We start from the raw sequence: 27,785 nt of genomic DNA, 5'->3' as shown, positions 1-27,785 counted from the left end.
TAAATTACTCACATAATTATATTGTTGTTTTGACAAATAAAATATGCAGAATTTTAAAACATTGTGTGCAGACTTTTTAATATTTTGGTGCAGAATTCCCATCAGGAGTAATGTCTTTAATATCAGTGAAGAATGGTCATTTAACCAACAGCTGTGTCAGGTGGCATGAAAAAGACAAAATAAACACTGAACCTAGTGACCCCTGATCTACAGCCAGAGCTTCAATGCCACTCACATGAAGATCAGGCCCAATCTGTGAAACTCCTGCTGAGCCCACACCCTTGTGGGACAAAAGAGAGCAGCTCATCATGCTGTCTCTAATTACAGTGCAAACCAGCGGAAAACACATGCCCTGGCAGGGAGCAGATAGGTGGGGAAGAAACAACGGATTTCCCCAAACACATCAGCCAGTGGGGCCGGGGCGAGAATCAGTGGGGATTTCATAAGAAATCCGTCTCCTCCTTGACACACACATACACCCCACCAGCCTGCCTCGCAAGACGGAGAAACCGTACAAGCTGCTTAAATAGGCGCCTCTGGGCTGCGCTGCCGCAGGCCGGTCCACAGGGGCGTGCGGGGAGCGCGCGCTGTGTCTTTAAAAGGCTGCAGCCCCCCCAGCCTGGCCCTCCTCTGCCCAGCCCTCTCGGCCCAAGGAGCGACCGATGCGGGGAGGAGGCGCCTGGCGCTAACAAAAGTCTGCGGCGCTGGAGCGGGCGGAGCAGCGCGGCGAGCGCGGCCCGGCCCGGCGCGGGGCCGAGGAACAAGTGGCTGCTGCGCCCTCCCGGCGCGGGCGGGGAAGGGGAGCCCGGCAGCGCCGGCGGGACCCGAGGAGCTGCGGCCCCGCCCCAGCGGGCTGCGGAAGGCGCATCAGTCGCTGCCGGCGGGAGGAGGCGGCTGCGCGCTGGGATTGCTGCTGACCCGTGTGTGGATTATAAGTGGAGCTGCTGGCCAGCCGTGGTGCCCGCAGCGGGGGGTGAGGGCACCGGGGGCTTTCCCCTCACTTTCTCCCCCCCCCCTTTTTGGGGTGGCTGCGTGGGGCGGGGCTGGCTCCCTCTGAAGGACCCGAGTGCCTGTAGCATGTAAAAGCCGAACCTCCGGACCAGCGGGGTCCCCACCCCAGTCGCCTCCTTTCTGTGCCGGGGAGCCATGGTGTGTGCGGGCAGCCGGAGAGCATGAAGCCTGCAGGATGGGCGCGAACAATGGCAAACAGTACGGCAGTGAGGGTGAGTGAGCCCAGCCCAGCTAGTCGCCGGGCGCCTTGGGCGGGACCCTGCTCCCCTCGCCTTCCTTCCTCGAGCTGGGGCGGGCGGGGACGTCCAGCCGGCTGCGGAGTCGGCTTTGTGTGTGTCCCCAGCCCGAGAGTGGGAAAAGTTCCCTTCCCAGGCAGTAGGGAGAGCGGGGGAGGGGGCTGGCCAGTTGCGGGATGGGTTTGGCTCGCTTCCCTTTGTAGCCCAACTTTTGAAGCTTGTTTGCAGTTGGGGAGGGCAGAAAGAGGGGGAGCTTTCCGGCCACCATATGGGTGGCATGGGAAATATCAAGGATGTTCAAACCAATATTTCCTATACATTCGTGTAAAGCAGCTGGACCTTAGATGGGAGCTAGAAGCTCCAGCTCTAAAACACACACCCCTCCTCTCCTCTCCAGCCTCACTGCGCTTCCTTTTAGCCTCAGCTACTTTTTATGCCCTCTCCTGTACCGACACCAGTTGGTCACTCTGCAAATCTGGTTACTCTTATATAGCTCCCATAGCTCTTGAATGCTGCCTGTGTGCGCTTTACATGCAGTAACCCTTTCCCACCTGGGTGGCTCTGCCTCACTGAGCTGCTGCTACATGGTTTTGAAGTGTCTACAGCAAAGTTTTCCCTGGTGTGTCAACTGGTCCGTCTCTCTCCCTGACAGCTCCTTATACGTGTCTGGTCTCTCTGCAGACTGTGTTGGCTAATCAATGATAATTAGTCTGTTATCTTCATGTCGTCGAAGTTATTGGCAGGGAACATTTATATTTCCAAGATTTTTGGCAAATGGAACGCTTCTGAAAGAAGCTGCCAGAGCTGGTAAAAGAGTAAAAGCACTTTTTGTTTTTTGTAGTAAAAGAAATTGGTTTCCCCCTTTTAAGAGTGAGCACAACTGCAGCAAGTTAACTGAATAAATTCTGCTGCGATACCCTATTTGTAGGGGTGCTAACTCCAACATAGTCTGCCATTATAAAGACTGCATTTTAAAATAACAGCATTTTCCGCACAGGGAGCGGCAAGGTAGGGTCTGAGTTACTAGTCCCTGATGAAGCATATACACATGGATAGCTGAAGTAGTTGGGTGTGCTTGTTACTTAACATAGCTTTTGTTGCTGTAACTCCTGCTCCCTTTATTGCTTTATCAGCCTGTAACCACCAGTAGAGTCTGTATTTTTAGTCATGTCAATAACTTTTTCCAAGGGTCATTCTGTCTGCCCGCTGCTGGATCCCAATAAGGGCTGAGTGAAATCAAACACCTGGTTAGCCTTTCCAATTTGTTCACATGATCTCGGTCCTAGTTTTTAACAATGTGTTGTGAGCACCTTCAGGTAGGTGCTGAGCATCTTAATGTCCATGGACCTCAGTGGGAGTTAAGTGCACTTAGCACTTCTGCTCATCTAGGGCCTGATCCAGGGAAGAGTAAATAATGGGGAGTGATATTTAACCATTTTAAATGGCTAAGTCCTGTCCAGTTTTCATGTTCAGCCATTGGACCAGTTTCTGTTCTGTGTAAACTACATCAGTGAGGCTTAAAATATGGGACAATTAAAATTATTCTGCTGTGATAGGTTCTGCATCAGCCCCTCCCCCACTGCATTATTTCTAATGCTTTGCAACTTGTTCTTGTATCCTGTAAATCTTGTAGTATGCAGTGTGGTATATGACTGCTTCCTGTCTGAACAGCAACATTTTTCAACCCCAGGGAGAAAGAGAAAGAGACAGAGTTAATGTTCTCCAGCTGTTATCCATAAATGCTACCTCTGCAATTTCACTTCAGTGAAATTTTACTGTGTTTGGTTTTAGATACACAGGATCTAATTCATCCTTATAGAAACGTATTGGTTTCAGTGGTTTGCACCAGCAATGAATTTGGTCTGCACTGAAGCATTGTAGGAGACTGCTGGAAAGGTCAGCTGGTAATAGGGAACCAATAGGAAGGTTTGAAAGTTTTTTGTTGTTGTTCTGACTGCAAAAGAGGTGCTCTATTTTTATTTTTATTCTTAAACATTTAATGATCATCTGTACAATTCACCCTCATGGTACCCAGGACAATATAAGATCACTGGGTCTGTTTGTAGAGAGGCCTATGATCTGTTACATTCTTTGAGACTCCAGTAGGCAAGTGCCAAAGAATACGCGTCACTCACATCCAAAATATGCATGAAGATAGTGACAAAGGAAAAACACCATTTTTTATACAGACATTGAAATTCCTTTCGTTTACTGCCAAATGAGCTCCCCCTTCAAAAGAGCTCATGAAGTCAGAAATTTTGCCAGCCAGAGATCTGATTTAGTCTGGTACGAGTGTTCACATCAATTCTTACTATCAGAACTTATTCTAGAAATGGACCAAGCATGTGTCTTGAAATCTGCACCTCAGAGTGTTTTGTAGGGGAGGAATTAGCATTCTAATCCCTGCGTCTAAACTCACCACTCCACATTACATCCAAAATTGGAATGGGTTCGTGCTTTAGTTCTGGTTTGTCAGCTAAAACCTTGGTTGCAAAGGGATACTATGTTGGGGGGGGGGGGGGGGGGGAGGGGATATGCTCTCCATCCCTCAACCTTCTCACAAATCCTTAAGAGCCCTAATTGCAGTTCTGTCTTTGGTGAATAAGGATAAGTGCAGGGTCCTGCACTTAGGACGGAAGAACCCAATGCACAGCTACAGACTAGGGACCGAATGGCTAGGCAGCAGTTCTGTGGAAAAGGACCTAGGGGTGACAGTGGACGAGGAGCTGGATATAAGTAGGGACATAGCCAGCAGATCGAGGGACGTGATTGTCCCCCTCTATTCGACATTGGTGAGGCCTCATCTGGAGTGCTGTGTCCAGTTTTGGGCCCCACACTACAAGACGGATGTGGATAAATTGGAGAGAGTCCAGCGAAGGGCAACAAAAATGATTAGGGGTCTGGAACACATGACTTATGAGGAGAGGCTGAGGGAACTGGGATTTTTTAGTCTGCAGAAGAGAAGAATGAGGGGGGATTTGATAGCTGCTTTCAACTACCTGAGAGGTGGTTCCAGAGAGGATGGTTCTAGACTGTTCTCAGTGGTAGAAGAGGACAGGACAAGGAGTAATGGTCTCAAGTTGCAGTGGGGGAGGTTTAGGTTGGATATTAGGAAAAACTTTTTCCTCTAGGAGGGTGGTGAAACACTGGAATGCGTTAGCTAGGGAGGTGGTAGAATCTCCTTCCTTAGAAGTTTTTAAGGTCAGGCTTGACAAAGCCCTGGCTGGGATGATTTAATTGGGGATTGGTCCTGCTTTGAGCAGGGGGTTGGACTAGATGACCTCCTGAGGTCCCTTCCAACCCTGATATTCTGTGATTCTATGATTCTGTGAATAGGGGTGGGGGACCCTGCACTGAGATGATCAGCCCCCTTCTCCCCCCCCTTCTGTGCAGTAGAGCTTTTTGGTGAATGAACTCCTTTAACAACATGCAGGGGGATTGTGGGGTTGATGCAGTTAGCAGCGAGGGGGTACAGGGATTTAATTACTTTTTGGGAGGGGTGCAGATATCCATAAAGGAGGGGGAAGGGTGCATGAGAGATCTCATATGACATTGTCCTAATTTCCTTTGTTGCCTTCATGTCCTCAGGCTAGATCTTCCCTTATTGTAGTGTTTTGTTTTTTTTTCCCTCATAGGTAGGTTGTGTAGAGTTGTATAGGTAGCTTATCATATATGGTCTGCCTTTGTCTCAGGAACCTTCAGCCCCTCCTGGGGATTTTGCTGAGCCCCTGAGTTCCTTAAGAGTCTCAAGAGATGATACCAGATCATATTGGAGACTGATGCCCGTACCCAGTGTCTTCTATATTGACAGCAGATACACTTGGTAACCCAAGTGTGCAGTTTGCCACAACTTCATTCCCTGCACTAGAAGGGAGAGATGTTTGAGGATCCAAGCTCATCTGTCTTCTCAATACATACAGCCTGATACTCTGATGCACTTATTGAGTGTACTGAGACCAGCCTTAATTACGAGGTTCTTTGTCATGGGACTTAAGATATTTTTCTGTTCCAGTCTCAGCTCCACTTCTTCTCATAGACCCAAGACTGGAATTTCCTTGGCCTTATGCTGGGCCAGAATCTCTTACCTCATGCCACTGGTGCTGGTAAATCAAAAGCGGCACCAAACTGGCAACTGCCTATTTGGCCCTCAATAGCCTTAACAACACGGAAGCACCCAGCTCTGTCTCTACTCCTCATTTGACATAGTTACCCCAGCCACCAACTCGGCATCTATTCTCTGATGCCGATGCCTCGGTCTCAGTTCTACAAGTCCACGCAGGTAACAGATAGGAAACATGTCATCACAGGAGGGATGTAAGCAAAAGGAAAGTGGAAGCACCATCTCTCTGTTCCTTAATACTCCTAGCTCAATGAGGGCCCCAGGTACTAGCCAATGGCACCACTGTGGTCTCTTCTATACCCTTACAGAGGGAGACATCTCTGCGCTGACGTAGGTTCCTCGCTATTTAAGATCTCAGCCTTCACTTTTCTCCATGCTGGCGTGTGTGGGGCACAAATGAGGCTACTAATCACCCCAAGCACATGCTTCTATGCTGCTTGATTCTGTGCTTGTACTGACTTTTCCAGTCTCAATCTGGAACTGCCTTCAACCCCTTAGGAAATGAACCTGGTTCCCCAACTTGACCTCAAGACCCCAGTCATCTTTCATCCCTTCAGATCCAGACATCATAAAAGGATATCATTCAGGGCCCTCTCAAGCTTCTGAAGTAGCACTACATACAGGACTTCATGAAACCCTTGCTGGAGGCTGTGAGACTAACTCTCTGCCTGATTTTGACACTGACTCTGATTCTATTGCAGACACCTCCTCACCCAGTACCAAGGCAACCTTCCTTTCCAGCAGTGATAACAGCCCCAGCCCAGGCCTTTAAGATCTGTGGGAGAATCTGCCTATATCTGAGAGATGGGATGAGATTCATTCAGAGGAATCTTAAAAATCTCCTTTGTAGGAACATAAGATGGCACCTTAGCAGAGGATCATATTGGTGCTTCATTTGTTTCCCTTCATGACTAACACAGACAGTTTCAGGAACTACTGGGGAGAAAGGGAAATACACTACAGTTGCAAACTGTAGTGTATGGCAGCAGAGACATCTATTGAACATAATAAAATGCAAACCTTGGAGAAGCTGGTCCTACCCATCAGCTGTGGCCTTCTCAAGCTGGCCAAGGCTGGCTGTCTCCCTCTTCGTTCTCACTCCCCTCCTGTATATAAGAGTGGTAAGATGTATCCTGTATTAGCTGAAGGACACCTCTCTGACCAGCTCCATAGGTGAAATGGACAACACAGAAGAGAGTAAGGGGCACAGTGAGTTACCTTGTTGGCCCTTCTGACAGGACGGCATAAGCTGTATGCTTTTGACAGGATGTTTTACTCATCCAGCTAACTGTCATACCGTGTCCCATTAATTATGCCCTGTGGGATGCCCTGAACCCCACTGGGGTCTCTGTGCTTGGAGAACAGAAGGAAGCAGCCAGGACCCCGGTCACTTGGAATCATGTTCTTGCTGGGCAATTTCCAAGAGCAACATATGCCTTGGTTCCCTTGGTTTGACTGGTCACCCCAAATCACGGAGTACTTTGTGTTTCCAGAGTGAGGCTCAGATGCTTAATTACTAACGGTTCATGTGTGAAGGATGTAAGTAGCCATGCTGAAGTTAGTGGGTCTGCTTGCATGCTTAGAGTTGAGCCTAAACATAAGAGTTTTCAGAATCGGGATCTGAATGGGGATAACTTTTGAGACACCGCACATCTTTGCAGAAAGTAAATTCACTTTCTGCTAATATTCTGGCATAAAAGTTTAAAACTTGTGCTTTGTGAGCATTCCTGAAAATAAAGTTGGTCACATGCATTTTTCTGGCAAGTAAACTTGCATACACAGCTGAAGTGTTTTCATTTTAAATTTTCTGATTCTTACACAATATTTTTCTGCAGGATTCACCTACCTCTAAAAATGATGAAACATTCCAAAGTCCTCTGGGAAATGTGCAGGTCATACTAGATGGCTTTGCTGCAATGGGATTCCCTAACTGTGGTGGGGCCATAGACACAATGCATATCCCTATTTTGGGACCGGATCACCAGGGCAACCAGTACATAAACCACAAGGGATACTTTTCAATGGTGTTGCAAGCACTGGTGGATCACAAGGGACGTTTCACCAACATCAATGTGGGATGGTTGGGAAAGGTTCATGACGCTCGCATCTTCAGGAACTCTGGTCTGTTTAAATGTCTGCAGGAAGGGATTTACTTCCCAGAACAGAAAATAACTGTTGGGGAAGTTGAAATGCCTATAGTTGTCCTTGGGGACCTAGCCTACCCCTTAATGCCCTGGCTCATGAAGCCATACACAGGCACCCTGGACAGTAGTAAGGAGATGTTCAACTATAAGCTGAGCAAGTGCAGAATGATGGTAGAATGTGCATTTGGACGTTTAAAGGGTCGCTGGTGCAGTTTACTGACTCACTCAGACCTCAGTGAAACCAATCTTCCCATTGTTATTGCTGCTTGCTGTGTGCTCCTCCTACAATCTCTGAGAGTAAGGGGGAGATGTTTATGGTGGGGTGGGAGGTTGATGCAAATCGTCTGGCTGATGAATATGCACAGCCAGACAGCAGGGCGGTTAGAAGAGCACAGCAGGAAGTACTGCGCATCAGAGAAGCTTTGAAAACCGGTTTCATGACTGGCCAGGGTACTGTGTGACACTTCTGTTTTGTTTCTCCTTGATGAAAACCCACCCCCTTGGTTGCCTCTAAATTCCCTGTAAGCCACCCATCCTCCCCCCTTCGATCACAGCTTGCTTGCAAAGGAAACAGTCACTATCGTTTAAAAAACATGTATTCTTTATAAATAGATACCGCACCCGGGCTACCTTGTGAGTTATGGTAGGAGGGAAGGAAAAGGCCACTTTAAAACTTGTTGAATGACAGCCTTCTGTTGCTTGAGCTGTCCACTGGGGTGAAGTGGTTGGGTACCCGGAGCCTCCCCCCACCCTTGCATTCTTGGGTGTCTGGGTGAGGTGGCTATGGAACTTGGAGAGGAGGGAGGGCGGTTAAGCAGGAGCTGCAGCGACAGTCTGTGATCCTGCTGCCGTTCATAAACTTCCACCAGACGCTGGAGCATGTCTGTTTGATTCCACAGTAGCCCCAGCATTGTTTCATGCCTCCTCTGATCTTCCTGCTGCCACCTCTCCTCACATTCATCGGCCACTGTCCTGTAGTCTGCTATTGTGTCCCTCCACACATTGTGCTGAGCTCTGTCAGTGCCGGACAACTGCATGAGCTCAGAGAACATTTCATCGTGCATGCGTTTTTTTCCGCTGCCTTATCTGAGAGAGCCTTTGGGACGGAGGAGGGAGGCTTGAAACATTTGCAGCTGCTGGAGGAAAAAAGGGAGTGAAATATTTAAAAGATACATTTTACAGAACAATGGCTATATGCTTTCACAGTGAACAACACTATTCACATTACATAGCACATGTGATTTTGGTACAACGTCGCATTTTGCATCTTATATTGAGTGCCTGCGGCTTTGGTGTTCGAGATCACACATGTGGTGTCGGTCAACAGAATTTGGCTTGCAGGCGGCCATGGTAAGCCATAGTCTTTCGGCTTCTTCAACCTTCATAACAGCAGCGCCCTCCTCTCCCATACTAAGCAAAGCCTGTTGAGCTGGCCATTTAGTGCTGCGGTTTTCCTGTTAACGTGCAGCAGCAGAAACCAAACTAACTCCCTCCCCCGATCCAATTATCTGGGATGATCGCTTTACCCCTCCCCCCACCGCCTCGCTGGTATCAGGGAAGATCCCTGCTAGCCAAATGCAAACAGCTCAGCGCCAATGCGCACACACACACACACACCCCCCACGTGGCTATCTGTGGGGAGGATTTCTTTTCAGCCACAGGCAAAGAGCCCAATAGGAACGGCCACCTCAGAATGTCCCCTTAATAGGGAAGTTTAATTTCAACCAGGTTACCATGAGTGATATCATTCTCCTGAGGATAACAGAGAGAGAGAAAGCACTGATGTTACTTGAATGCCAGCAAACACCGGGACCATACGCTGCTAGGCTTTGTCATGCAATGATACCAGATTACTTGCTACTAGCATGGCGTGGTAAAGTGTCCTACCATGGAGGACGGAATAAGGCTGCTCTCCCCAGAAACCTTCTGCAAAGGCTTTTAGAGTACCTCCAGGAGAGCTTCATGTAGATGTCACTGGAGGATTTCCACTCCATCCCCAGACACGTTAACAGACTTTTCTAGTAGCAGTACTGGCCACGAATGCATCCCAAGTCCTCAGGGCTACTTAATCGTTAAACGCATGCTTTTATAACCTATATTATATTTAAAAAGGTACTCACCAGAGGTCCGTTCTCTGGCTTCGTTGGGATGGGAGGGTATTTCAGTCAGGGTGATAAAAAAGATCCTGGCTGTCAGGGAGAGCTGTGTGCTGTCCCCAAGCTCATCCTCCTCCTCATCTTCCCCATCTGCAAAATCATCAGGCATGGCGGAGAGTACCCCATCATTGGAGTCCATGGACAGGGGTGGGGCAGTGGTGGCGGCCCCTCCTAGAATTGTGTGCAGCTCAGCATAGAAGCGGCATATCTGGGGCTCTGTTCTGGAGCGTCCGTTTGATTCTCTGGTTTTCTGGTACGCTTGTCTGAGCTCCTTAAGTTTCATGCAGCATTGTGTTGCGTCCCTGATTTAACCTCTGTCCCTCATGGCCTCTGAGATTTTTTTTTTTTTTTTTTTTTTTTTGAAATATTTTGGCATTTCATCTTTTGGAACGTAGTTCTGATAGCACAGATTCCTCTCCCCATATAGCAATCAGAGCCAGTACCTCCCGTTAGCTCCATGCTGGAGCTCTTTTTTGTTTCTGGGACTGCATGGTCACCTGTGCTGATGAGCTCTGCATGGTCACCTGTGCTGATGAGCACGCCTGGCCAAACAGGAAATGAGATTCAAAAGTTCCCAGGGCTTTTCCTGTACACCTGGCCAGTGCATCCCAGTTCAGAGTGCTGTCTAGAGTGGTCACAATGGTGCACTGTGGGATAGCTCCCGGAGGCCAATACCTTTTGAATTGCATCCACGCTAACCCTAATTCGAAATGGTGATGTCGACTTCAGTGCTAATCCCCCTGGGGAGGAGTACAGAAATCGGTTTTAAGAGCCCTTTATGTCGAAAAAATGGCTTCGTTGTGTGGATGGGTGCAGGGTTAATTCGGATTTAATGCTGCTAAATCCAACATAAACTCATAGTGTAGACCAGGCCTTAGGTTCTGATCCTATTGCTAGGTGCACAGAAGTCCACTGGCTTACAAATTGTATACTGAATATGGCATTTCACTCTGGTCCCAGTTTTGTCCTAGTACGTTTTCTGGATCAGGGTTTGGACATGCATTATTGGTGTACCAACCTGCATACAGAAACATATAGTACAGTGGCACTTCTGAATTGCAGAGTAGAGTCATGTTTAGATTAACACAGACATTACATTCTTGCTGCAGTACAGTAAATGGTAATCCTATACCTAACCTGAGCTATATATTCCAGGGAATTAATGGCTTGCAGTACTAGTAAATCCTCCTAAAAATGTTTCTTGGGGGAAAGAAAGAGGAAACAGGAAGTTCCCTCTCGTGCTTATGTTTGAATCAGGAAATTCCTGTCTACAGCTACATAAATTTGTCTCAATGTCTTAAATCATGTGAAGTGTCTCTCTCTCTGGGGCTTATGGACAAGTGATTCACACTGGGAGATTTTTGTTTTTTGAAGAATTGTATATTTATGAGCACATCTCTGGGCTCTGAAGTTCAAGGTTTATTAGACCACCGCCAAATGATTAAATGGATTTATTTTGTCAGAAGAAGACAATGTTATATTGCTTTGCTCCATAAATTTATTTCTCTGATGCAGTAAAAGTGAGTTTGCCCTGAAAATTGGAGCTTGCATTTAGCTGCTTACAGTTGAGTGTAGTCCCCATAATAAATTTCTTGGGTCAGATTTTGGCCCCCCCATCACAGTGGTCTGGCCTCACCAAGAGGCTGTGCACACTCCCCTGAATACTCCCAGAACCTGGGCAATATAGGGCTGAATTTGCAGTCCTCCCTTCATAAGGTTGTGCTGGAGAAAGAGTGGCTAGAGTGCTTTGCCTTCTCACTATTCTGGACTGGGGTGTAGATACTCAGGTAATCATGATATTGTTACACCTTGATCTGTCCACATGTATATTGCTTGGATTGCAAACTACATAAGGACGATAACAAAGAGGTAGCATCAATGTATCAAGCTGGAGGGAATGTGTTGTAATGAACTGCCATGTTAGATCACATTTTTAAATATCTTTCAGTGATCTGGAAGAGGAATTAAATGGCATGTTGATGGCAGCTGGTCATGCTATGTAAGGAGGAGTTCTGAACATCAGTGCAAACAGAACTAATGTAAAACATGGGCAGAACATCACAGTGATGATTAACTAGAAAAAATGCAAGCTCTCATCTCTGATGGAGAGAGTAGAAATGCTTTGTATGGGCTTAATACCACCCCCCCCCTTAACCTGTCCTGAAAGCGCTTATACAGAATGAAAATTTGGAGTAAAAGATAGCAAAGTACTGCCCCATCACAATGCAAAACCATGTATTAAAAAACAGGAGATGACATTTGGGGCTGTGCTTGAAGAGGTAGGTATCTTATGACAAAGCATGGCGTTTATATGGCTTTGATGGGACTTCATATGGAACACTGAAAGAATCTAACTAGCACAGTATCAAAAGATGACAGCTTAGAGGGAGTCTGTAGATGAGCAGAAGGGATTAATTTGATTGTGTGTATGTGTGTTAAAACTTCAATAAATGACTCAAAGGATATATGAGTATACAAATGTTTTAAGAGTGTAAACACTAGGGATTGTGGAACTACTCATGATCGTATGACTTCTGTATGAGTTGAATGAATGAAACTAAGAAAGTGTGCATGTAGAAACTTATTTATTTATATTGTTTAGGAATGCCAGTCATAGACCAGGAGCCCCTTGTGCTTTGTAATGAACACATTTGAGACGGTCTCTGGCCCGAATTGCTTATAATCAAAGTATAAAATAGACAGGCATGCTGAATGACAAGGAGATCGTCTTCAGCTCTAATTTTCATAAATTTTGTCTAGTATATTAAACTATATTTGAGGGAGCTTTTTTTCAGTGTCAAAATGTCATTACTTTTTTATCAACTTTTTATCAAGTTGATGAAGATCAGTACTAGGTTCTGAAATGTGAAATATAATTAAATTGTGGAAATTATTGTTCTACTGAAGATCATGTCTTTTTTTTTTCCAACTCTTGGAATTTAGAGGGATGGGTATAAATGCCTGAGAGCCTAGCACCACTATGGATTGTAACTGAGCAACATTTTAAATGCAAGCTTCCCGTTTTCAGGCAATCAGAAGTCTTCTGCTTTCCTGGTGTCCCATGTTGCTGCTTTCCTATGAATTTCAGTAGCAGTAAATGAGAAGTCTCTGGACATTTATATGTAGTATGCCATGGGATTGTCTAGATTGCTACAGTGGCCATAATATGAACTTCTTCCTGTTCCCAGTAAACAACTCTCATTCAGTGTCTCTTCACATGTTGTTGGACAGTTTAGACAGATACAGACAATAAAACATCACTAGCACACTTCCCAACTATGCCTGGCCATACCTTGGTGCATGGTTGAAAGTCAAAAACCTGAGGTATGGTAGTGATGTCACTTTGTTCTGAAGTGACTAGGGCTTACCCTTACTGGGGCCTTATATAATTTCAGCACTTAATTTTGTAAAAATGGTTTTGTATCCCATGAAACCTATGAAGCTAGATACAGATGTTTGAGTTCTTTCTGTATATAAAAAAACTGCCTATCCCTTGAAACCTTAGTTTCTCCTTGTTTGTCCGTGTGTGTACATATTGCACCAAACCTTTCTAAGAAATGTCTCTGCAGACATGAAGCTATTTTTTTTTTTCTGGCTCCATCCTCCATGTGTGCTCTTGCATATGGAGGCTTTACTTTTGTTCATTCTTGGCTTTTACTTAAGGGGAAAAAAACCCATTGAAGACTAAAAGCATATGTTTTGCTCTCTGTGTACTGTAACTTAATCACCCAAAGACTTGCAGTCAATAGGAGAGGTGACTGGACAAAATAGACATTCTGAGAGTTTAGGAGCAAGAACTTCAGTTTCTATTTATTTCTGGCAAACTGCCAGCTGTTAAACTTGTTTTTAATATTTTTCGACAATTAAAAACAAGCTTCCTAAACTCTAGTGAATTCAGCTTACTTCATAATGTAACGTTGGCACAGGACTACATTGTACCATCCTAGAAAATTACAATAAAAAGTAACTCATTGTGAACAGGGTATAATTTGTAGTATAAAATAAAATGAACACAGGTGAAAAATCATTTCAGTATTTTAAACTTGGAGGGAAATCCTGTCCTCTAGTCTCATGCGGATATAGCCATGAGCTCATCAAATCCTAGTTAAAAATACATGACCAAAATCCATATCCTTCTAGAAAGGTAAGGATTTGCTGCTTCCCCGTTTTCTTTTTTTTTATTTGATTCAAAAGGAGTTAAATCCCACATCCATATTATTCTGACAGTTTTTATTTAGCAGGTTAACTACTGAGGTTTAGAAAGGACTCTGGATTACTTTCTAGTGATCTAAACTAAACAGTAGAACTTCAAAGTTATAAACACCAGAGTTACGAACAGACCAGTCAGCCACACACTACTTTGCATACGTCCAGTTCCAAATCAGGCAGCAGCAGAAACCAAAATTAAAATAAAAACAAGCAAATACAGCATAGTACTGTGTTAAATGTAAACTACTATAAAAATAAAGGGAAAGCAGCATTTTTCTTCTGCATAGTAAAGTTTCAGAGCTGTATTGTCAGTGTTCAGTTGTAAACTTTTGAAAGAATAACCATAATGTTTTGCTCAGAGTTATGAACAACTTCCCTTCCCAAGAGATGTTCGTAGCTCTGAGGTTCTACTGCAAAATGCTTTCAATCTAAAGATGGTAAACAAGGAAAGATGTACTAGAATTCCACAGTTCTTTGCAAAGACACAGTAAGCTTTCTGCAAAGCTGGAGCTCCTAATAGGAGTGCAAATGGGAGTTATTTTTTTATAATAGTTTTTTTTAAGCTTTTCCTATTACGCAAAAACCAAAAGTTAATTGTCATATGTACATTTGTTGCTGTCCCTCAGGATAAATGGGCAATCACAAATGTAAATGTCTGTCAACATTTTACCACAAATTATTCTTGGACTCAACTACCTGCCAGTGTCCTGACCCCTTCTTGAGTGCTCAATTTAGGTATAACTTTCCAGTGATATGGAGAAGTCCTTAAAGTCCAATTCACAATGGTGAAATCCTAGCCTGCCCTGTTGAAGTCAGAGTGGTCAGAATTTCACCCACAGTGCTTAAAAGGTGTATATGTGTAATTCAGTGGTTCCCAAACTTGTTCCACCACTTGAGCGGGGAAAGCCCCTAGTGGGCTGGACCAGTTTGTTTAACTACTGCGTCCGCAGTACGTCCCTCGGCCCGCGCCGCTTTCAGCAGCTCCCATTGGCCTGGAGCAGCGAACCGTGGCCACAGGGAGCCGTGATTGGCCGAACCTACGGACACAGCAGGTAAACAATCACGGCTCCCTGTGGCCACGGTTCGCTGCTCCAGGCCAATGGGAGCTGCTGGAAGCGGCGCGGGCCGAGGGACGTACTGCGGACGCAGTAGTTAAACAAACTGGTCCAGCCCACTAGGGGCTTTCCCCGCTCAAGTGGTGGAACAAGTTTGGGAACCACTGGTGTAATGTCTTGGGGAGGAATACCAATAATGTTTTTAAATGGCTTAAATTCTTTCAAAATTAGACTTTTTTTTTTTCTTTCACTCGTATACAGAGTGTGATATAGTCTGTGTAATTGGGCCTATTTTATAGTGCCCTCCTCCTGCCTGACCAAGATTTATTCTGCTAGGTCAGTTCACTTCCTGGGTTAAGTCATGTCTGTGACTTCTCAAGGAATCTGGGGAAACTATCTTCAGCTGGGATAGTTTTTTTTTTTAAATTGAGACTTCTTAACCAACACAATTTCCACCACTTGCAGACTCTTACTTCAGAGTCTGTGCAAGCACAGCAGTCCTTTCCCCAGACTGGTCTCTCGCAGCAGCAGTTCCCATAACAAGCTTTCCTGGCTCAGTCTCCAGCCCTCAAGGGCTTCCCAGACCGTCTCCTCTCTTGTCTGTTTGGTTTTCTGGAGCAGTTTGTCTCAGCAGTAGCTCAAGTGGCAGTTCATTGGGAGCACCACCCCAGGAACCTCCAGCTGTTGCAGATTCCCTTCTTACAGCCCTCTTTTTTATAAAGGTTGGCTAATTAAGTTACATCTTTTCCCCAGGTGCAGGAGTTGGTTTATCAGACAGCTAATCCAGGCTAGGGTTGCCACATTTTTAATTGCTGGTAACTGGACCCTCGTGACTCCGCCCCCTACTATGCCTCTTTTCCTGAGGCCTCACTCCTCTCTTTCTCTCCCTCTCCCCCCCCACCCCCCCAGTTGTTCACTGGATCATCTCAAAGAGCCTGTCTGCAGGTAGGAAATGGCACTGGCTGATGGTTAATGAGCCGGCATCTCCTCCCAACCTGTGGTAAACGAACTTTTTGGTTTGGGAGCCATTTAGGGTTGCCAGGTCCCCTTTTCGACCAGACTTTCTGGTCAAAAACAAGGCACCTAGCAACCCTAAATGGCACCCAGACACAGAAGTCAAAAACCAGAGTGTCTGGGTAAAACCCGGATGGGTGGCAACCCTATTTAGCCCAGGTAACACTCCTTTGGGGTTACCCTTATTACTTCACAGTTTGGTGGTGGTCTTATTGGCACTGGCTTTGCATGTTTGGTAAAATTCTCTCATGGCATTGTTGCTCAGAGTAACACAGCCATACATGAACTCTTTATGCAGCAACATCCGATCATCTGTGTAGCCACACTCCCCTTGTCCTAAGCACCCATTTGGCTTGCTAGAAAATACTAGTGCTGAGATACTTTTATCATTTCCAAATCTTTCACTAAACTGAGTCTCTTATCACACATGTACAAATCAGATTTCTCCCCTGCCCCAGAGCTCTAAATGACACTAGCTTGCCTGCAGATTAATATTGGGAGTGGAAGTGAGCAGAAAGAATAAGCCTCAACGCAGAAGAGAAGCTGAAGTGTCTTCCCCAGATACATAATATATTGCAGTCCTGTATTGCCATTTGATGTGAAATTGATGATGATGGGGCTATGAAGGAGCGGAGAGAGCCAGTGTGTTTCATTTACTTTGTAGATTTCCAAGGTAACATACCGTATGACTTTTCCCCCCATTTCCCTCCATAAGTGCCAAACTAGAAATGACTCACATTTGAGGCAAAACTGAACCCTTGAGCTTCTGCACTTGGTGGGTCATTTACTGAAGTGGAGTTGAGCCACTTCACTTCCTACAAAACCTGAACACAAGAAAAATGTTGGTGATAAATGTTGGGTTTTCTGCTTCCCTCTTTGCCAAGCCTCACTTTAAAGAGCCTTGTGAGGAGAAGGTCCCCCCCCTTTTTTTTTTTTTAAACTGAAGTGTAAGGTTTCTTAATTCAGTCCCAGAGAGAGGAACAAAGATCTCAATCAGACTAGTTGGTTAGCTTTCAGGTGGATAGAATCTAAACCAGAATGAGCACAGCCAGACACAGGAGCTTTTCAAGTATGCATCTCTATCCCCATCACTTTTTTTATTTAAGTGAGCCAACAAAAAAGACCAGTGTCTTCACTTTATTCAAGGACTGAGCCATAATTTTTGGAATGTGGCCAGTAAAGACTGGTAGCTCTTGAGTAGCTGCATATTCAGCTTCCAGGGAGAAGCTAGAGGAGGACAGACTTGTATGTTCCGGTGAGCCATCTTGCTAATTGAGTTGCTTCCACTCTTAGTCATCTAGATTGCTGCTGACGGGGCAGGAGTGAATAGCAGACAAATGGGGGCATCCTTTGGGCTCCGAGAGGGACTCAGGATAATTTGAAAGAAAAACATTAGGCCAAAGTTTATACTGTTACACCCATGGGTATATGTGATTTTGAAAGGAGTTTCACAGGTGTGAATATGCAGAATTTGGTTCTTAATGACAACTGAAGCATACCATTGCTGCTTTCAGTGCATACCTTATGAGTGTATATTGGAAAACTGTACAGCGCTCACCATTAAAGCGCTTATCACCTCATAGTACTTGAGAAACCAAATTTACTTCCTCCTGTGAGTGTACTGCAGTGTGGATATTAAAAGGGTTAAATACAGTTATCACCATTATCACTTCATGATGTAAGACTCTGACTTACAGTAGGTGGATACTGCTGGAGTACTTAGCCAGATTTTATAGGTTAAATTAAGTTGTTCTGCAACAAAATTACATGTTGCTAACTTTCCCATAATTTTAAAAGTGCATGTATGTTGGATGATGAGGGAAATCCTGAGCAGATTATTGCTTTTCAACCTTTAGAAGCTAGTTTGTGTGTAGACCTAAAGCAGGCTAAAAATCTGTTTTAACAGTGTAAACTGTCAAGATCACATGAGCCTTGATTTAAAACAAGGTTTTATTGTGGGAATGTTGTCAGCTGAGCTAAATTATCTTCTATCAAAGGCAGAAGATGCTGGCACTTCACCAGTGGGTACCCCAGTGAGTGGGGTATGCAGGATGTGTCTTTCATGTCAGTTTGCAGAAGTTCAGGAAGTTCCTTTACATGAATCAAAGTATTCCACTATGGAGCTTTCTTCAGTGATAAAATACCTCAAAACACTGACAATGTATTTGGCAAGAGCAGTTTATATACTGGAATGCAATATATTGTAATCCTTCTGTATCTAGGTGACTGGCTCATCATGGGGAATCCTATAGTAGATGTACAAAGATCATGTGCAAAACCTGTGTGCTTTCAGGACCCCATAACTTTATAATAAATAAGTTAAAATAAGCTAAGGCACATTTATTTGAAAAGACCCATACAAACCTTTAGATGTAGGCTGGGTTTTCCTCCTAATTGTTGTCCCTCAAACTATTTTGCATGTTGTGTTTATGCAATGCTAAAAAGAATGGCATGTGCTTTAGCAAGATCCACTATCACCACATATGTTCAAATCTTTGGAGCAGGGACAGTCTTTGTATTTGTTTAATGTTCTAATCTATGGTATGGTCTCCTACTAGTCATAGTAGCACTTTTTTCAGCATGCACCATTCTGAAAAGATCATAGAATCATAGAATATAAGGGTTGGAAGGGACCCCAGAAGGTCATCTAGTCCAACCCCCTGCTCGAAGCAGGACCAATTCCCAGTTAAATCATCCCACCCAGGGCTTTGTCAAGCCTGACCTTAAAAACCTCTAAGGAAGGAGATTCTACCACCTCCCTAAGTAACACATTCCAGTGTTTCACCACCCTCTTAGTGAAAAAGTTTTTCCTAATATCCAATCTAAACCTCCCCCACTGCAACTTGAGACCATTACTCCTCGTTCTGTCATCTGATACCATTGAGAACAGTCTAGAGCCATCCTCTTTGGAACCCCCTTTCAGGTAGTTGAAAGCAGCTATCAAATCCCCCCTCGTTCTTCTCTTCTGCAGGCTAAACAATCCCAGCTCCCTCAGCCTCTCCTCATAAGTCATGTGTTCCAGACCCCTAATCATTTTTGTTGCCCTTCGCTGGACTCTCTCCAATTTATCCACATCCTTCTTGAAGTGTGGGGCCCAAAACTGGACACAGTACTCCAGATGAGGCCTCACCAATGTCGAATAGAGGGGAACGATCCTAGGTATATAACCTCACCTGTTCCCCTGAAGCCTTCTAAAATCCTTGCTTATCAACCCAGAACTCTCTCTTGAGAAAAGGGGGGAAAGTAGCCATCTGTTTTCCCCCCTTCATCACTCCAGTGATTTCTGCTCAGGTTGTAGTAACCTCCCTGCATCCACTGGCTTGAGGCTCTGTAGCCTCCAGTGAAATCCCTACATGGACTGAGCAACAAGTAGTGGGGCCGCAATATAACTTCCTCTACTTCCTCTCTGTTTGTTTGGAAATGCATTCTGTCAGTGCCAGTTAGCTCATAAATCAGACAGGACTATAGAATGGGGCCTGGAGATTTGTACTCTGGCTGTCAGATTGAGGGTGTCTCAGTGGAAGATTCCTGGACCTTAGTTGGCTATATAGGTCTCACACTTCAGATTGACCTAGTTTTGATCTTTCATTTACAAGTTGCAGTTGCACTGTGTTTATCTGATGGTGAGGATGATTCTTCCCAACCATTTCTGGACTTTGTAGCTATACACTGACACAAGTCTGCTGCAGCATTGCTTGAAGAAAAAGCCTTCATGTAGGAGATTCTAAAGCAGTGTAACAGTTGAAGTGAGTGCTTATCGTGGGCATGAAGAGGTGCAGGTTATTAAGATACCCATAGTGGATTGCAGTGAAAAGGGCGTGTCTCTCATTTCCCCCAAACACACCTCAATCTTGTGAATTCTACAAGACAAGAAATAAGTTTCCAGTGGTGAATGTACAAAATCCTACTCCTTCCTTTTACTTTAAAACAATGCTTAAATGTCTTACAGATGGTTGGCAGAACTGCTTGGTTAATATTAACAAGTTTCCCCCAATATATTTCATTTATACACTCTTCTGATGGAAGAAAAATGTGACAGTCCCAGTTCTAACAGCAAATGACAGGTATTTAACTTTCTAGTGCTAGCTAAGTTCCCATCTTCCGAATGAAAGATGGGAACTACCTGCAAGTACGAAGCCTGAGGTTAAAAGCCTCTGGAGCCAAAGTTCCAGCATATACTCTTAAAACAAGCTCTATTAATTGAGCTTAAATGGTCTTCCAACCCATAAAGAAGAATAAAGGGCACTTAAAGGGAGCCAGATTAGTTATTGGATATAGTGATTTTACCTTAATTGGATAATTCTTGAGTTTAGCTCTTTGGTTTGACAGTGAGCTGTCTGGCAGCTGAAGTGCAACTGTTCTCTGTGACACTGATGTTACTCTGTGAGCCCTACTGGTAATTATCTTTGCAAGAGGCTTATAGTAAATTAGAATGGCTGAAGAACATAGGTCTCCTGGAAGACTTTTTTTCCCCCTTGATGGATGTTCTGTAAAGTTAATTTATACATGCTGCTGCTGCAGATGTTACTCATTTAGAGTATGCAATGTTGGCGGTATGCAGGCATTTCAGAATAAGAAGCGTGGCACATTCATAAGAGGCAAAATTTCAAACTTGCTTCTATCCCATTAGTCCTTCCTGTATAAAGAATTTCTTGGTGGAAGAAAGAAGCTCCTAAACTTCATGAAGATCTGGAATCCAAGTATATTTAAAACTTTTCCTTATGATGTGAATTTTCATATATCCTGCCAAGTCTCTTTCCAGTTAATTAGCTTCCAAGGTTAAGTGGCCTAGAGTGTAATCCCAGTCCTTCCTCCTTGACTTTGATTACTTTTCTGTTGTAAAAATTTCTGTATTATTACGTCCTCTAATTTTAAGGGATGCATTGGTTTAAAATCCCAGGCCCTAATCTGGGCAGCCAAACAAACCAAAAGATATATTTAAAAAGAAAAATAGTTGGAGCTCGGGGTGGGAACTGAATGAATCAGAAGGTTGGAAATGGGTTTACGCACCTTTTTGCCTTGGGGTTACTTATTCACTAATCTATGCCAGATCAGTTGTGCTAGAAAATCATTACTATATGGTTGTTTACTGTCGTGTGTAATGAGTCTTTGGTCTTATTCCAGTTTCTAGTGGACCAGTGTCCATACCATGGAAACCATAGTTCAAAATAATTAGTTGATTTAATGGTTTCATAGTCTAAGCGGAGAGGCTAAAGAATTTATGGGTATTACCATCTCATTCCTAGAACTACTCTCTCAAAGTGTGAGAGCTAGTGTTAGCTTGGAGGTGTGGATAAATTTAAACCCACAACAATGACTTCTTTCTCCAGGCCTTTCAGGCTGGCACATTTTACATGGGCAGTAATACATAAAAGTAAAACTTCTTTATTGTAGGCTAAATTTTAGGGTTGCCAATCTTAGCAGTGTCCTTTCTGAAAGTAGGATGTTGTGTTATGTCTACAAATGACTTAGATACTAGCATACTGTCATCAACTTATTTTTGCTACATACTTCAAATGAGTAATGCATTGACTCTTTCCAAATCAATAAAAATGGAAAGAGATGTCCCTAATCTTTCGCACTTAAATTGGCAGTTTTCTTACAATACCTGTGTGTGTCTAGGAGGGGTGTGTGCGTGAAAGAGAGAAAATATTTCAGAACGTAATTTGTGCCCAATTATTCCTTGCATGCAGTTCTGGTGGTGAAAAACCAGGTTTAATCTGCTATGGGCATTCTTCTTGTGTAGGGGAATCCTCTGTGTGGCATAGTGTACTAGTTGGGGGGGAGGGGAAGGGAAGAGTGCTGAAGCACACTGCATCCAGGTGACCCTTGACTGAAAGAGTAGCTCCTAAGAGGCCATTGCAGCTGATGTAGGATAAAGCAGCCTCAGTGCTGGCCTACTTATAACAGAAAGCTGAATAGGCCTCCAGCTGCCCCTGGGAATGGGGGGAATGCCAAGGTCTAATATTACTCTTGTCTCCTTCACAAGGTCCTGCATCAAGAATAGCTCAATAGAACTTGAGGATCTGGCCCATAAGGCATTTTGTGAATTCTCTTGCATCAAGCCCCAGTACATGAAGCATATTTAATATTCACTTTCTGCTCTTTCAATATGTCCAATATGCTAAAAATGAACAAAGCAAACTTCTGTATTTAACAAGACTTGAGTTCCCTTGTGTGAAAGAGAATGAAACAAGTTTCATTAGATCAGAGAGACCACGGTATAAGACTGAAGTAAAGAGTATTTTACCAGATATCCTCTCCTTTAAGAAAACAAAACTAAGGGTGGTGAGACTAAAGTTAAGGTTAAAAGAAACTATTTAATAAAGAACATATGTGGGGGGGGGAAGGGTTCGAGAGGGGCTACTTCTTCTGTTAGATGTATTGTACCTAGTTTGCCAAATGCTAATGTGTTTAGACAGGTTCCAGAGTTAATGTACTGTATCTCATCTGTCTGTTACATAAGTCATCCATCCATATATTGATATTATATAACAGCAACAGATGAGCATTCTCAGAAGGTCATAAGAAAATTTAGGTGCAGCCTCTCAACTTCGTTGTGGGCACCTAGCACTACTTTTACAGTGTTAAAATCTAATAACCACTGGAAAAATACTTGGAGCAGTGAGAGTCAAACCAGGCAGGAAAGCTGCACTGGAGTGCTTCCAGCTGAGATTCTTGGGTGGAATGCCCTCCAGATAGAGCGATACCTAAGGGAGGAGAGGCAAGGGATCCATTCCATAGCTTCCATAAGAACATCAGACTAATTCTTTGGGAATTGGAGCTCAAGTCTCTGAGGGACAAAACTGGTCTCTAGTCTTTCTCTGAGAGTTGAACGGGAATTGCATCTCAGCAGACATCTGCTGCTCCTGGATCCTCACATGCTGTATTGGACCTTCCTAATTCCCCATATCCTCTTTCTGCTCCATGCTTGTTACTGCACTTGAAAAGCCTCCCTGGCTTCATTTTAAGTACATTTGTTGTCAATAGCATCTACTATCATTCATTTTGAGTAAATGGGGGAGAGAGCATCACAAATCATTCTTCAAACTACTTATAAAATGTCTTTTGGGACCCAGCCCAAAGATGATTTATTGACTATTTCTAGTCATTATGTATAGGCGATATAGGAAAAAGATGGTGACAGAGGAGCCCATAAGACTAGCTACAGTTCTCTAAATCAAAGCGGGATATAAATGGCAAAGATAGGACTTGATGTTCATTCGTTCTCTGCTGCACACTTACCGTAAGTTTTGAACATGAGAATGGAAATACCTTGAACAAATCTAATTTACATGATTTTTGTCAGTAGAAAGTAAGAGGGGAAATAATCCATAGGTGAAGAGTGAGTGTGTGTGTGTGTATATGTGTGTGTGTGTGTGTGTGTGTATATATATATATATATATATATATATACACACACACACACAAAGTGCAAATGAGGATACTGTCAAGATATGTGAGAATAAATCTACAAACTCTTAATGTTGCAGTCCTCTGTTTAGGGACAGGCAGTTTCTAGCTTGTAATATTGGGGTTTTTGACTAATTATCAGAACTGTCTGTAACAAGTTTCTTGAGAGCATTTTTGCCTTTCCACCTATGAGAAGCAATCACCTTGATTTGTTTATGGTGACTAATCTTAATTCTGTCATGTTCTAAAATTTTATTGTGAATTTTCCTGCTAAAAAGGTGCAGATTAGTGTGAAGTTAAGTGTTCATGGCAGTTCATGCAAAACTTTATTTTGGGTGAATCTTCAACCCAAAAATCTGTATTGACTTTTGGGATCAAACAAATCCAAAATAAACTGATGCTCTTTTTAGAATACTAGTTCCTGTATTTCACACGTGGATATATGCATGCGCTCCATGTGCAGAGACTGGATGTTAGTCTCCATTGGTCCCTGCATATGCAGCTGCTCTTCTCATGCTCTGAACTGAGTGCATAAAAGATGGTGCAGACTGATGCCTCTCCAGCTCCTTCTTACCACTGTGTGGCCTGCTCTACAATTCTCAGTGAGTCTGTTATGATCTTCCTCTACTTTCAGTATCTAAATACAAATAGTAAATAGTTATAAGTAAGTCTAAACTTAAGTGTTTCAGTGTGTTTTATAGCTAGTTTAATTAGTTAGTTCTCCCTGCTTTGCATCTCTCCATATAGAGTCCCAAGGTTTAAAAACTGTTTCTCCTGCCCCCGCTCCTTCTCCATCAGCAGTGAATACCAGAGCTGCCTTTACTGCCTTGGAGAGGCTCACATAGCCACCAAGTGCAGCATCTGCTGCTCTTTCCCTCCTCCAACCCCTGAGGAATGAGACCTCCATCTGTTGAATCCCCTTATGTAGAAGGCCATGAACCCCCAGTTGGATCCACACAAGTGAGATCCCCATGTACAACAGCCTCAAACTGCAAGCAGCACCCCTCTGAGCATGAGCCACAGAATTGGGGCCAAAACCGCTAAGCCCTGGAAACCCTCTCAAGAGTAGGGGGCATGGCCATAGGCTTAAGGACAGATCCCCATCCAGGTCTGCCTCTTAAGAAAAAAGGATCCCTCCTCATCTCAATCTAAGTCAGATGAGTCCTCACACATGGGTCCTAAGGAATTAGGTCTGCACAGATCTTCTGTCCAAGAGGAAAAGCACAAAGGAAGAAGGATCCAATAGTACCAGCTCTGTCCCAGCACACTTCAACTGGGATCCTTTGAGTACCAGATCAATGAATGCCCTGGATCTCTGTCCCAACCTCAGGGACTCCAAACTCCAGTAAATATGGAAATCTTTGCACCTGAAGAGGATATTTTTGCTCTGCCTTAGCCACAATCCCCTATTCTATTGGGCCAAGTCTGTAGAGACATTTCAGTGCCAGAAACCACTTTTGAGCACAGATCCTCCCCTAGTGCATCCACAGATTGGAGCATTCTTCCTCCAGATCTCCACCTGTAGAACAGGAGCTTACCTTTTCACAGGATGAATTCATTGACCTAGAGAAGCCTCTCCCACCCTCCCCCAAGGGAAAGAAGCCTGGACAGAATCCACAGGAGGTCTTGGAGCCATCCCCCCCTCCTGGTTATGACCACCCAGGGGACTGCTGGTACCCTAGACCTTGCCCCCTCCCCATTTCCCTGCTGGTTGATCTTTCCTTCGTACTGGCCTTACTGGGCTGCATTTGATCTGTATAACAGGCAAACCAAATCCATGCAAGAATTGCACCACCCTCCTCTTCCAGCTGGCTCCATTGGAGTTTGCAGAGGAAGACGTCAAACTAAACCTCCCATTCTTCCCCTCTGCTTTGGATCTTATCTGATTCACAGTCAGAGAAGGAACTGAAGAGGCATCGTTCCACACTGCTACTTATGTCCTTGGGTTGGAACACGAGGAGAGCAACTGCAGATGTGCAGACCAATGGACACTGCAACTTTCATGTCTGTAGCAAGTAATGTTACAACAGAAAAACTTCAAAACCAGACTCCAGCGAGAGACTGTTGAATTGGAATTCATTTGCAAATTGGATACTATTAACTTAGGTTACCTTGCATAATGACTTAGCCACTCCCAGTCTCTATTCAAGCCTATTTCCCCTTGTTTTTTCCTACCCCCCGCCCCGCCAGACATTCTTGTTAAACCCTGGATTTGTGCTGGAAATGGCCCACCTTGATTATCATACACATTATAAGGAGAGTGATCACTTTAGATAAGCTGTTACCAGCAGGAGAGTGGGGTGGGGGGAGAGAAACACTTTTTGTAGTGGTAAACACCCATTTTTTTCATGGTTTTTGTGTATAAAAAGATCTTCTGTACTTTCCACAGTATGCATCCGATGAAGTGAGCTGTAGCTCACGAAAGCTTATGCTCAAATAAATAAATTGGTTAGTCTCTAAGGTGCCACAAGTATTACTGTAGTGCCGAGAAGCCTCAGTCATGGACAGTAAGGATAGGCGCACATTGTAAACTGAAATGAACAAATACAAATGAAGTGGGATCCCACTCCAAGTAAACTAGTTGTGAGCCTTGTAGTGTTGTTGTGAAGTAACTTAACGATTCTGCTGTAGGGATTGCAACCTTGGCAGGTCATTTGAGTCCATGTGGCCTGAGCACTTCCTTGCAGCTGAAACAGTTTAAGGCTCAGATGCTCAGTAGCAGGCAAAAAAATGTGACTCTGGGCTTTTGGCCATACACAGGGTAGAAGTTGCTTTTTGTTTGTAACGTTTTTTTTAAAATTAGCATTCAAAATACTTTGACTCCTTGGTTACAGAAATACCACCTTTATCTCCAAGTGGGGCTTGCTCTTTAGTCAGTAACACATGTGATCTAATTTGTTCAGCATGGAACATCTTGATTATGGTTGACGCCATAACCTCAAATGGTACTCGCCTCCTTGGGCTTCATTAACATACTTCTTTGCTAACCCAGTACAAGTACTTGACTCATGAGGGTCTGTGTTGTGGAATGGCTTTTCTCCCTTTTTTACAAATGGGCATCTGAATATTTCTTTCCTCCAAGGCAGAAATCTACAATAGACCAAAAACTACAGTGTGAAAAGAGAATTGAGTTATTTCTGGCTTAATTATACAACCATTAGGCTTCCTGCATTAATTTCTTTTCTTGGAGATAGTGTGTTCAACAGGGAAGGGAGTCTGTGTGTCACAATGGCTGTTTCTTCCCCTAATTATTTTGTTCAAAGGAATATCTTCTTGTTCACATACTCATTTACCTCTTGGCACTGAGTGTAGTGTACACACATGGCATCTGTCAGTGTCTTTCCATCAGTGTTTGTAAATTTGAATGTTTGTAGGGGAGTGTTCTTAGTGTGAGCTATAATTAACAGTAATTAAGTAATAAGGCTAGGAAGCTGTGCATTGGAAGTGGATTGTGCTAAAATCTACAGTAGGGAAGCCCGCTGGGAGCAGCCATGACCTGGTGAAAGCCAGGGGTGTTGCTCAGTTAGAAATGCATGGAGAGGTAAATTCTGAAAGGGCCTCTAGGAACTGAGTCTTCCCTTGCAGAAGAGGTAAAAAGGAAAGAGGTGAACTTGCAAGGTGAATTTGCACAGGATCAAATGTGAAGCCTGGCTTCAAACAGGTCTCGATTGTTGTGGCTTCAGATACTTGAAGGTACAAGTATTTGCCAAATATTGTGGACTAGGCTCACTTTTCTTGGTGTGATTGGTCACCAAAATCTCATGGTATCCTTTCCGCTCCTTGATTGGATGACCATCTTTTTTTTTACAGTAGGAGAATAGTGAATGAAAGCTAGGGTTCAGGTTCATGTTTTAATCACAAAGGCCTTTAAACTATGAGAGAACCTACTCACAGCTACTTAATATCTAACAAGTGGCTATCTTAGATGGTTCATAACCTTCCTGATGCCTGCTCATTCAGCCCCTGAGCAGTAGTGACACAGGAAAGCTGGAAGGAGAGATCCATTTCTGCTTGCTGTTCAGGGCAGTTTTTACACTGCCTCAGCCTTTGCAAAGCAGTGTGTGCAAATACCTCGTAACCCACCTGTGTATAATCCTGGGCTCTTCACTGTAGATGAGAGAATTCACTGAACCTCCATCAGTGTGTAGCAACCACTAGTCCTAAGCATAAAGGCATTCTCTCCCAGCCTCTCATGCAGCTTGCGTTATAATCTGGCAGTGTTTCAAGGTGCAGGACTACACTGATTCAGGTTGTCATGCTGTCTGGAGTGGTTCATGTCTGAGAGTGCCAACCTCAGGGCAGACTGTCAAAAAGCAGATGAGACACCCCAAAATTGGTGGTATGTTCTGTAAGTAGATTTCACCAATCCAATGCAGTGATCACATGGAGTCGCAATCCCCTTGGGCCCCCCAGTCTACCTTGTCTCT

At 44.1% G+C, this 27,785-nt stretch overlaps 1 protein-coding gene across 4 annotated transcripts in view; it reads left to right on the top strand.

Moving 5' to 3' along the window:
• The first annotated feature begins 570 nt into the window (after positions 1–570).
• The window catches only part of FBXL7 (F-box and leucine rich repeat protein 7), a 325,721-nt gene continuing 298,506 nt past the window's right edge, over positions 571–27,785 (top strand). For 3 of the 4 annotated variants that reach the window (XR_007355143.2, XR_012667085.1, XM_048839632.2), the window contains exon 1: positions 574–1,223. Coding sequence is in view for 1 of the 4 variants with exons in the window: in XM_048839632.2 (XP_048695589.1) it covers positions 1,187–1,223 (37 nt within the window). In the remaining 3 variants the exon portion in view is untranslated. Of the gene's footprint in view, positions 1,224–27,785 lie in introns of all 4 variants that reach the window. The other variant, XM_048839634.2, reaches the window with a different exon arrangement.

The sequence above is a fragment of the Caretta caretta genome, chromosome 2, assembly GCF_965140235.1.
Source record: "Caretta caretta isolate rCarCar2 chromosome 2, rCarCar1.hap1, whole genome shotgun sequence".
Lineage (NCBI taxonomy): Eukaryota > Metazoa > Chordata > Testudines > Cheloniidae > Caretta > Caretta caretta.
This window is presented reverse-complemented; position numbering and strand designations above follow the sequence as displayed.